A 12,663-nucleotide genomic window follows, 5' to 3' on the forward strand; every position below is an offset into this window, starting at 1 on the left:
TCAGCTGTTTTTGCAGCTTTCATGAGAAACAGAAAGCAGCGGTTTAAAGGGATTCAGAGTCCCTTTAAATCCCTGCTTTCTGCTCCATCCATGAACCATCATAAATTGCTCTAAAAGTTCGTGGAAGTTCATGACAGTAAACCCATCACAAACTTCTGTTCCCGAATGACAAACAGGGCAAAATTCATGATGAATTATGAAGCCATAATTCTGGCACAGCTGTTCTTGAAAAAGAACAGTTTCTGTCAGAGCTCTCTCAGCCCCACCTACCTCACAGGGTGTCTGTTGTGGGGAGGTGAAGGAAAAGGAATTTGTAAGCCGCTCTGAGACTCCTTTGGGTAGTGAAGGGCGGGGTATAAATCCAATCTCTTCTTCTTCTTCTTCGTGGTTCAGTTCATGCCCATCTCTAGTAACCAGAAGTTTCACTCTGTGGGATGTTCTTCAATGTGTAAGAATTCTTCCCACATAGATTTGTGACTGTTTTATGCTTACCAACCTGGCATGGATTTTTAGATGAGTTTAAAATTCAAGGAAGTAAACAAAGACAAAACAAAAAAACATTGATCTTTTATTGCTTGCAGCCCACTGGAAGGTGCCTTTGCGAGAGAAGACATATGCAGATTATCTTGCAGGGAAGCATTCTTAGTAATAAGAATGAAGAATCTCCATCCCTGCTGACTCTTGATTTCTTTCTTGGTACAAGCACCTAAGACGTAATCAATAGCCTGCAAGCTAAAAGGGCCTGCATCAATACTACACCCCCATGGCATCTCGTACTGAAACTTTTGACATTTACTATAGACACATTTAAATGAACTTTTCTAACAGACTCCTCAAAAGTATCTTCCTGGGCCTCCACTAAACAACATCACCTGGCTTGAAAGTGTGTTTCTCCAAAGGAAAATTGGTATCCTTGAGAGCCGACTTTGTGTAGGGGTGCAGTGACCTAATCATATGTAGAAGGAACATACACACCAGACCCGAAGGTAAGAAAAGAGACTTTGGCTGTCACCAGGGCTATTTTTGGGCATGAACGCACAGGAACGGAGTTCCGCTAGCTTCAGAGTTGGCCACGCCCACTACAGCCAAAACCTCTGTGTGCGTGGTTACAGAGGGAAGGCCTGGAGAGCGACACCCCCCGGCAACTCTGAGGCAGGCGGGTCGGGTGGGCCCTGGAAGGATTGGGGAGGCATTTAAATGCCTCCCCGTGCCTTCCCTGGCCTGTCCAAGGGCCAGCTAGCCTGGGCGCCCTGCAGCTGTGGGGCACTCAGGCAAGCCAAGGGAAGACATTTTAAGCTCCCTTCCCTTCAAGGGAAGGCATGGGTGTGTGGCCTAATAGGCTAATGAGTTTCTGCTGTTGGGTGTGGCCTATTATGCAAATGAGTTCCTGCTGGGCTTTTTCTACAAAAAAAGCCCTGGCTGTCACCAACAGCAGGGATTGGGGTACTGCTGTTTACCTGATTGCCGAAGTTACAGCTGAGTGTAAGCAGCTGCCTCCTACATTCTGCAAGTTGGAAAAATGAAAGAAACATACCTTCCTTCCTTGAGGCAGCAGTACTGACTAGATTGTGGGGTGTGGCTGAAGGCACAAAGAAACATAGTAACTACTTATGCCAGATCACAGAAGAGGAGTTGATTTCAGACAAAAGCATAAATTTGGAATAAGTAGAGTCTCAATAGGAGAATCAATTGACTCAGGAAAAACATAAAAGGCAAAGAGAAATAAAAGTATGAACATCCAAGACTAGTTAAACACATTCCCTAGCATGACCAGTAGTATACACATAAGGGTTCAATACAGCCTTTGTCCTCATTCCTCTAGTGCAGATTCAATCAAAACAAAAAGCCAGCAGCTTGGAGGCCCATTTACAGATTACTTGAATTTTAAAATCCAGTTGTCCTATTACTACATTTCAAGCAGGGAAACTACGGTAGGGAGGGAGCTCATTCCCTCACCAAGCATCAAATAGAGTTCCAAGGATAATCTTAACTGCAGATGTGGCACCAAAGGGAAGATGGCGAGGTTATCACCCATGCCCAGGTGAACGCAAGAACAACAGACAACCTTCTGGATTGAAAATGGCCACAACTTTATTGGTTACAGCAGCTTTCAGAGACATGGAGCAGCATAGGGCAATAGATCCAGTCAAGTTAGAGAAAGAAGCATACATTTCAAAGATAAATTTAAAAATCGTAATGGTCGTTACATACCTTGCACTGTTGGTCTTTACTTTTTCATCACTTTGCTATAAGGGGACAATATTTGCAATGGAAAAAAGATACCCAGGCCTTCAGAACTGTGCAGCATACTTTCCTTATATCCACAGCCTGACTGATTCCCCTTTCCTAAAGGCATCCAATCTGATACTACTGGCTGCCCCCAATAGTTCTTCCTGTGTGGCTAGAATGCTTTTTCTAAGCTCCCCACCCAAGTAAGGTTGAAACAAATTCTATTACCAAAGAACTATCTTGAGAGTGTGATTGAGACCGCTGACTCATGAGTAGGCAGAATGGTGAATCCACAAGCATATTATAGGATTTTTTTTTAAAAAAAAATGTATTTGGCTTTTTAAAAGGAAGGAAAAAAACAAAGATGGTAAAGGATATAAAAATAGAAAACTGCAAATATTGTATAGTGCTAGATATAAGCAGGGCTCAAAGTTTACCTCCAGATATTCCTCTGGTTCACTTTCAAGATTGGAATTAAGAAAGAACTCATTCATACCCCAATCATTATTCCCAATAAAATCTTTGATTGTACTCTATCCAGATTATTCCTTCCAACTTTTAGAGGAACCTGGCCATTTTGTCAGCAAATCCCTTTATAGCTGTTTATGGCAGATTATGGGGTACCTTTTAAACTGAGTGTAGAAATTAAACCAGCAGCTCAAATGAGATTTCTTCCTTATACATATATTTGCTGTGGATTTGAGTGAATTGGAAAGGGGGCCACACTCATATGGAGACCAGAATGAGGTACATGCTTCTCCCTGACTGCACATGGTAATGTGCCTGTGAACTATGGTGGGCAGAGATCTGTACTGAACTATGCATCCATCCTGCTTTGATAAACCCCTTCCATCATACTGTGATTGAAGTTTTCAGTGGGCACAAGTCGACTCTCTCATGCTAAATACGTAGTATGCCATTCTTGATAACAACTGGGCCTTTCATGAGTGATCAATTTGCCTCTGGTAAATTGATCCAATCTACAATGTACCCATGATTCAAGGATAAAGGCAGGTTTTGAGTGAACTGGAGAATTTGGCACACAATTCTATTTTGAAGGCTTTTTTCCTTTAAAGAACAGACCCCTATGCCCTATCACAATCTGGGTTCAAAAGTCTCATTTTCAGGAGAAAAAACTTGCAGTGCGGTTTACTGTTTGAAGATCACCAGCCCAAAGTCCCATTGGGCATGAAGAACTACTTGGATTCTGATAATGATCAAATTCTTTGAAGCACACCCATGATTTCTACCTGGCTGAATTTCCTTTTATAAAAGCACTTAATGTTGGGCTTTCCTTCTATACTCCTTTTTTATCTGTGTCCTGACTTTTTCATCTCTTGTTTTTCCTGGAAATATTCAAACTAATCCTGGACTGATATGAAAATCTGTTGATGTGTCTCTTATAGCTTATGATTCAGCCGTTATTTGTTACTAACGACAGCATCATCGGCAAGCATTATAAAAGAACCAGTTTGTCCTGTGCCTAAACAAAAACAAAACACTTTAAAAAATCAGCACATATGCAATTTTCGTTGCCAATGATAGTTTAATTACTACATTAAGAAATCGCCTTAGCCCAGATTACTGAATGTGCAGATGAACATGAGTCAGAAAAGTAACCAGGCAGGATATTAGGAAGACAAAGAAAATTATATAGATATTGTCAAAGGCAAGAAAACTAAATGAAATAGTAATAAAGAAATCCTTAAAAGTTATGCATTTTGAAACACATAGGCCAGAATCCAGCCAATTCTTACACGTATTTATGTCCAATTTTATTTCATTGGGAAAGTATCTCCAACTGAAGTCCATTTAACTAAACTTGTAAAGCTTTGGACAGATCTTGATACTGCTTCTTCTTAAGGCAATGGATGTATTCCTAGGAGTGGCTTAAGGGCTTAAATTGTCCTAAGCTAACTGCCTTTTGCATTCTCATGCACTCTTTTGAATGTTTTGGAGCATGACACAATTTATAGTTCTATGATTCTCTTTTATAGATGTAATTTCCTTTACAGTGTGCAGCCAGTCACTGAGGTTAATGAGAATGTAGGCATGAGGCCTGGGGCTATTTAACCCTTCCCCCACTTTGGGCTATGACTTAGGGTCTTGCTACCCAATGTGCCCAAGATGTGAAAGGTGGGTATATGACTGTACACCAGGGGAACCAACCTTAAAAAGTACTTGTTTGCTTGGTGCTGCAAGACAGCACTGTGGGAAGGGGGGAGGAGAAATAGCTGACTCAGTAAAATGCTAGTTCATACGAATTGGAACCTACATTTTATTCACATGAAAAATGTGTGCATATAAAATTGAACACATGCAGAGACATAAATAGAGCACTAACTCACACCATTAACCCCCTGGGATCCCCAGGGTTTGCAGAAAAATCTGAAATCATTAAATATATGGGAGGCATAGGGAATAAAATACTGTTAACCTAGAGCCATCTGGGCATGTAGATTTCCTTCACCATATGTTCACAGAAATGGTTTGAGAGACAGGGAAAGCAACCATAAAATGGGGGCATGATCTAGTCCATTACAAACACTGTGACCGATTTCCCACAAGCCGCTGCTCCACCCTCGCTCTTCCTTCACCCAATTTCCCCCGCATCTTTTTGATCTTGTTTTTTGAGGATCAAAAAGACACAGGGAAAATTAGGTGAAGCTGCAGGTCAAAATGCAGTCACACAGCAAGTAGTGGGAAATTGACACATACAATGGGGGGGGGGAGGAAGAGCAAGGGCAGTGCAGTGGCTTGTGGGAAATCGGTCTGTAAGTGTAACTGATACCACTGGTAGAGTTAAATGCATAATTCTGTCAGATTGAAACCAATGGCACTTTATGTTCATAACTTTTGACTATGAACACCATCAACAAATATGTGCTATGCCAGTGTAATACTTGCGTCCCACAGCAGTCCTTCAAGGGATGTGGCAATAGATGGGGAGGGTATTGGCATAATAGGGAGTCAGATAAATGTAGAGCATCCCAGTCAACAGATTTTAGCATTCATTTTCTTAAAGTATGAGGACAGTTAAAGAAGCAAAAACATTTGACAAAAAATAAATTCTTGAAACCTCTTTTTTTAGGCACTTTATTTTTGAAAAATACATATAATACAAACTCTAGTTACATGTCCATGTACATTTCTATGTGACTGATATTAAGTTCTGAAGCGGTACTCTAGATTAAAAAGGAGCCCTTAGGATATCTGTCAGTGATCATAAATATTTTAAATTAAATGCCTCTTTAGTCTGGAAAGAGAAATTAAGGAATTTTGTATATGTTCCAGGAGGAGAACGCAGATGCAGGAAGTGATGATTTGTGAATTGATTTTGACCTCGGGTTAAAAATGCTCCACAGACATTTGAGTTTATTTCCTGTTAAATTTAGTGGAATATACTGGACGACCAAATTAAGCCTCAGTGATTCCCCCCCCCCAATAGGACTGAATCTGAACTCACTTTAGTTGGACAGGAGCCTTTATGTATCTCTACTGAGTTTCATAGCTTTAGTGAAGACCCACCACCACCATTCTGTAAGAGCATTTTTTAACAACACTAAGAATTTAACAATTTATTCAGTCCAGTTCCTGAATAAATATGCCTTCACCCAAAGCTCTGTGACTCTTTTGTCCCTGTGACCACTTGGTATGTATCTGAGCTGCAGGACTAGTACTATGGATTAGTAAACCCAGTCAATTTTATGTAGAATTTACTTTCAGATAAAATGCAAGGTGTATACAAACCAGAAAAGTTTGAGCCTTTCCAAGCATCCCACTGCTGCCTACATGTCCTTTGACCGGATTGTCCATGCTTCACAAACCACAAGGAGCAGGATCGTTTCCTTTATGCAGCAACCAGGCACCTGATTGCAAAATCACATCAGGGAACGGAAGGAACTCATTACTGGTCTTCTTTTTCCCCTTCAACGTACTGTACTGAAATTCAAACTCTCAAAGAAAATTCAGCATGTTCCCTAACAATGCCTGTTCAGAAACACATACTCCCTACTTCAAAAACAAATGGCACTATGTGAGCTAGTCACAACTAAGTTCTACGAAATGCATAGGTTAAATGTTAAGGCCACACACAATTTGATGTTCACAACTCTATACTCAGAAAGCTGGAAGAAAGCCCCTTATGTTCATTGGAACTTACTTATTCCGTTATTGGATATTCCATTAGCTTTAACAGAACTTTGTCATGACTGAAGGATAATTTGTACATTGGATGACAGAAGAAGCATGGATTATTCATACCCCCTCCCATCTTTTGGTTCCAACAGAAGGGAAGGAATCTATGGCACAAGTCACACATAGCTATTTTGTGGACACTTCCATGAAAAGTACAAAGCAAACTTCTTGCTGTACCTTGCTAAATTACAGACAATAGCTTTAGAGACAGCTGGTGTAAATTCTATTATTCCTACAAACAAAAGATGTCTTTTTTGGTCTAGTCCGACACTTCATTGTTATTGAGCTACTCCATATTCAAAAAGAAGTGATGAAATACATAACGTCAGGAGACGAATAAAGGATAAAAACATGATACTAAACATAGCCCAACAGCTTTCAAAATGTAGAGGTGATCCATGTAGAAGCACATCAGCACATGATATACCATGAATGGGAGTGATAGAAGAGCATTTCCATGCAGAAATGGGACTTGCAATAGAGAACAACCCAGTTTCCTGATTCCTTGTGAGCCAAGAGGGCAGAAACCATAAACTTGACATGCTACACCGGAATGTATGGAAGGTGAGCAAAGGCATGGCAAGTGGACAAAAGCAGCATGTAATTCTATGCAGAGTTACCTTGAAGGAAGGCCACAATCAGTGAAACCTACTTCTAAGTAAACCTGCATAGCCTTGGGTGCTAAATCAGCCTCGCAATATAATAGAAATTCACTTGGTCTAAGAAGTTCTCTCACAAGTCTACATTTAATTATCATCCACAATGGAAGTGGCACTTAAGGAGCATATGGAGCCCCTGTGCACGAGTAATCTGCAGTTTTTAAGAGGTGTGAAGCCTGAAAATAAATTTAACAAAAAATATGGACTTTTTCAAATAATGGAACAAACACATTAATCTACTTTCAACATTAATGACTTGAGATGTTTAGAAGCATTAATAAATTATTACAAAGCTAAAACAGCTGGTCAGATATTAGTTTGTGTTTCCACTACAAGCAGACAGTCTGGAACTGAATAACGTTCTCTTGAAGCATTCAATAGAATATCAAATGATGCAGCCACACTTTAAAAAAAATGAGGCAGACAACAGAGAAATCTGTATACACAAATCTCTTCATAACATTGAAAATTTATAGTCTCTGCACAGTGCAGGAAAAATATCCCAAGTCATATCTATAACTTTATAGAATGAGTCTTTTTCAGATTTTTTTTAAATATGATGTTTAGGGGAAACAGAACACCAAGTCAGAATGCAAGGAGGAAGACATCTTTAAAAACACAGATGGATACTCTGTTTTACCCATTTTAAATACTGCCCTTTTATTCATCATTGAAAACAGGACTCTCTTATGTGAGTCTCCTGAGGATAGTGAAATCACAGCAGCACCATTTACAGAAGTCCACCAGCTGCTTGATGGGCCACCGCACATGGCTGAGGTGTGCTATTTCAAGCCTGAGGACCACAGAATTGACAGGGCTAGATTTAAAAAAAAATATCCAAAAACATTATTGCCTTGCTTTTTTGTATATATGGACATATACACACACAGAATAGATATATTTTGTTTTTGTTTGTGGTAACAATAAGAGACATCTGGAAAAAAAAGAAATTAGGTAATTATTCAGTCCTATGGCACTGGAAAACCCATTTACTGTTGTAATGTTTCATACTCTCTAGTAATGCTATGTTTTGCAGAGAAACTGTTCCTTATCATCATACATCAGATTTAGACAATTTGATTGAAGCTCTGGAAAACAGTGGTGAAATGGAGCTAGTACAACTCAAAACTATTGTAACTCCCAAAAGGTGTTTAAGGAGTAACAAGCTCCTTGACAGTTCAAAGGTCTGTGGTTCAAAAGGGAATAAGCTACTCCACCGTAAAGCCTGGCACAACACAGGTTCATTTTGTACTAGTGTCAGGGACATCTTTCCTGAAGGTGTAAAACTCCATCGCATTGGAATTTATCTGTAGATGGGTATGTAAAATAAAGAAAAGCAATGTTCCTTAGGGAACTCAGTGTGGATTTAAAAAAATAGAATAGTCACTAGGGATGTGTGTTCAGCTAAATCCAAGCTGAAAAAATACCTTCCAAATACCTTATCAGTATTTTCCAGATATTCTTTCAGCTGGAATAGATTTGGCCATTTTTCAGCTATCCAAAATGGCCAGTCCTCAAAAATCCTGAAAAATATTTGGGATTCTTTGGGACCACTGGATAGCCAAAGTTACAGAGCTTGGAGAAGACATTTAAAGGGATTGTGGTCCCTTTGAATGCTTTTGGAGTCATGCTGCTCATGTGGTCTGGAGAAAGCATTTTTTAAAGGACCACGATCCCTTTAAACACTTTTTTCCTCCATTGGTTTCAATGGAGGATGGGGGGACCTTTTTGGGGGCCCATAAAATTGGACCCACTGGTCCAATCTTTTTACAACTTGGGGGGCTTGTTTGAGGAGAGGCATCAACAGCTATGCTGCATATTTTGTGCCTCTACCTCAAAAACAGCCCCCTCAAGGCCCCAGATACCCCCAGATCGATTCTCCATTATACCCTATGGGGACCATTATAGTAAAAAAAATTCCAGGAATCCCGAATATTTACAGAATTTGAATACCATACTGGTACTGGGATTTGGGAACATCGGTAAATACCAATATTTTTCAGGTTCAATATACCTGAACCCAAAAATTCCTTTTTCCCCACACCCCTAGTTGTCACTTATACTGGTTTGTGGGCTTAGATTTTTGGTTCATTACAGCTAGTCCAATTAAACTTACTTTAAAAAAATATTAAGTGCATTTGAAATGTTCAATATGAACTTTGATAAGACTGAAGATGCTACATTGGTCATATCAGTAAAACACATTTTTTCTCTTCATGGCTGAGAATTAGCTATTGTTTCCTATGGTCTGATGGAGGTCTCTTTAACCTGGAAGTTATGACACACCACCAACAGTTCAACCAATAAAGGATACTACCACATGAAACATCTTCTCTCTAGGGATATTAGTTTCCTTAGTAGAATCTTAGCAGTTTTCAACTATGTAGCCAACAATATTGTGTCCCCTAATGCTGTCTCTGAGTCCTGACTATGAGTGGAGCTGATTCCAGTATCAGAGTCTGTGTCATTTATGTCTAAATTAGTCACCTTAAGAAGAAGGTCTGTCCCTGTGAAAGTCTTGGGGGCAAGTTCATTGCCATTTGCTTGCTCTTCACTGGGTGGGTACTTGCTTTCAGTTTTGTCTTTAGCATATAGTGCATTAAGCTCTTCCACAAGAAGTTGATATTCTTTTTCCTTCTTTTGAAGCATCAGGTCTCTGTATTTTAGTTCCTGCTGTATGCAGTTCAGCTGAGAATGGATCCTTAAAGCATCTTTCATGCTGTTTTCCAATTCATTCTTGACACTGTCTAAATCAGAATTTTCCTCTTCGCTCTTAGAGGCTTCATCTGTCCATGTATGTCCATTTGTTTTACTCCCCTGAAGCTCTTGTTCAATTTCAGCAGAGAGCTTTTCAATCAACAGCTTGTGATGTTTTAGTCCTTCCTCCACCTGTAAAACCCCCTCGCTTTTGCATAGACTTTCCTGCACCTGCTGATGGCTGTGAGGAAGATCCATTTGCTGTTCAGGATTACTAGAAGACGCCATTAAGTAAGACTTCTGAACGTAGTTTTCCCCCTCACTTTCAACCCAATGGAGGTGGCACTCGGTTTCACACTTTTCAATTTCTAAATCCAGTTCCTTCATTCGGTTGATTTGCTGGTGAATTGTGTGATCCTGAGACAGGATCAGGTGTATGAGTGTTTCTATATTATCCCTCTCTTGCAGAGCTCCTTCCTGCTTAAGTTTTGCCAGTTTCCGGAAAGTTTTCCTGACAATTCTCTTTTGCTTGTCCACTGGCAACATCTTCATGTAATTTGCTGGGCTAAGGTCCCATTGTCTTTCTAGACTGGGTATCATTTTAGCTTCAGCTGTCCTCCACAGCGGAAAGGGGAGGAAGGCATCTGACTTCACCAACACAAACTGCAAATTAGTTTGTTCTTCCCCCCAGGCTTTCCAGAGTCGCAGCATTTTTGTGAGAGGTGGAAGGACCCGTTCTGAACCTCTCCATTTCTCTATTATGCAGTAATCCTTGGGTTGTCCAAAGAGAAACCTCTTTTCTGAAAAAGAAGCTTGATGTTCTTCAAGCAAAGCTTCAATTACATCAGTGCAAGTTGTACGCTTTGTCAATCCACTCACAATTTTTTCTTCCTGGCAGACCCAGACTGTGATTTCTTTCTCACCAGTACCCATGTCTTTCACCGGAGATCTGGAATTTGAAAAGGAAAGATTATAAGACAAATTGCATCTCTGTGACAGTGAATATGATATTTATTTGATGTACTTAACAGGCTGACCACCACCCAACTTAAGACAACAACAATGAGTAGAAAAATAGCACATGAGTTCAAAAACAGCTTATGGTTGTACTGGAATGCATGCCTATTAATGTTTATTGTTATATCAAGTTACAAGAATGAACTCCAGGGAGAAGTAACTTTTTCATAAATGAGAAATTATGCTTGGCATTTAGAATCTACCAGATAGTAACTGCAACCTGCCATGAGCATGTAGTAGAGAGATGGAGAGCACTAACCTAGTGGACTAAATGCCACAAATATGGAACAGGGGCAGTCAAGGGACAACATGGCACATTTGATGGGTTCATTACTTTAAATGGAATGTATAGAAGACCTTGCAAAGTCTGATGGAGTCTTGCCAGCAGGGCACCCTTCCCAAAGGTCATTCACCCTTGAAGAAAGAGTAGGATGAAAATGTAATAAATTAATGAATAACTATCCTTAGAGCATTTATACGTGCTTTACTTATTACTTTACAAAGGACTGATTTTAAAAGTCTTAATAAAAGCCTCCTTCTACACTATTTCAAAAATAGCCACACAATCTCCAGCAAAACAAGCTTCATTCACAATGTCATATGATACACTTGTTCATTTTGCGCTTCGACCTTTGCTGAAATTCAGTTGCACAGCCACAGGGAGCCCCTCTTGTACCTTAAACAACCTAGATACACTGCTCCCTTTCATTAAATAGTTATATAAAATAATTTTAGGAATGGTTTTCAGCATCTCCAAAATGCTATTAGCTCCAATAATAGGCTCAGCTGAAACTAAACAGGCCTACAGATGGTTGTGAATAAATTATATGACTGAGTATACTTCCAAATGTTATTAGTGGGGTCTTGTTTTGATTGTACTTACTGAAAATGCAGAGATCAAGTTGGGAGTTCAATAAATGACACAAAGCTGAGCTTCCGGTTTATGGCGACACGCAGGCAGACACATCTCCCAGACGTCCCGGGGATGTAAACTGCACACCAGCATGTGGGAGGGGGTCCGACAGGTCGCGACCCTCCCCGGAGCCTTGGTAAAAGGCTCCCAGCCAGGGGGCTTTTGAGGGGTGACCTCTTCGATTGGCCAAAAGCCGGAGAATTGAGGCGCCCCTCCGTCCTGAAGGTCCTGCCACTGAATGACCGCATGGTACAAGTGCTGCTGACCGGGACAAGCGTTGGAGATCGGGCAAAATAAATGCTGGCGAGCGAGGCCGAATGGCCAACAACGAACTGTGAGTCGGGTTGACGTGAGCATGAAGATATAAGAAGAAGCTGCCCCCCTAAAGAGCGATGGGAAAGTGAGTGGGGGAGGGGACCCTCCCAAACGCATAGACGGAACACGGAAGGAAAGGGGGGGAGCAGAAAAATAAGCGACTAAAACTGTTTTAAGAGACTTACCAGAGTGCAGAAAAGCGTTCGGGCAAATATCAGAGACTCTGGAAGAAACCAGAGAAAGAGAAGCTGTTGAAACTGAAACTAGGGGGCAGTCCTCGAACAGATGATGTCAGTGAGCTCTCAAAACTCTTGGCTGACTCCCTGCGCCCCCTGCTGGACGAGATCACTGGCATTAAACAACAACTGTCAATAATTGGGCAGAGTGAGGCAGCGCAGCAGATGCAACTGACTCAATCCTTAAAAGTAACAGAGCAAATGGGAGAGAAGGTGAAGGAAATGGACGTCACTACTAAAAAAGTTAAGAAAAAGGTGCAAAAGCTGGAAATGAAGCAAGCTACGGAAGAGTCAAAGCTTTTACAGCTACAAATGGATAGAGCAAATTTGGTCCTACGGTTTCAAGGGGTCCCGGAAATGAAAGGAGAGAATCTGAAGCAACGGTTGAGTGAAGCAATAG

At 40.6% G+C, this 12,663-nt stretch overlaps 1 protein-coding gene across 1 annotated transcript; it reads right to left on the reverse strand.

The window, feature by feature from the left end:
• Nucleotides 1–9,464: 9,464 nt before the first annotated feature.
• On the reverse strand, nucleotides 9,465–10,731 carry RASSF9 (Ras association (RalGDS/AF-6) domain family (N-terminal) member 9; the record flags this gene model as incomplete). Its single annotated transcript, XM_015420000.1, has 1 exon — nucleotides 9,465–10,731. A coding segment is annotated over one exon (1,267 nt), but the record flags the coding sequence as incomplete, so codon positions are not given.
• Nucleotides 10,732–12,663: the final 1,932 nt, after the last annotated feature.

This window comes from Gekko japonicus, unplaced genomic scaffold, assembly GCF_001447785.1.
Source record: "Gekko japonicus isolate JY-2015 unplaced genomic scaffold, Gekko_japonicus_V1.1 scaffold5433, whole genome shotgun sequence".
Lineage (NCBI taxonomy): Eukaryota > Metazoa > Chordata > Lepidosauria > Squamata > Gekkonidae > Gekko > Gekko japonicus.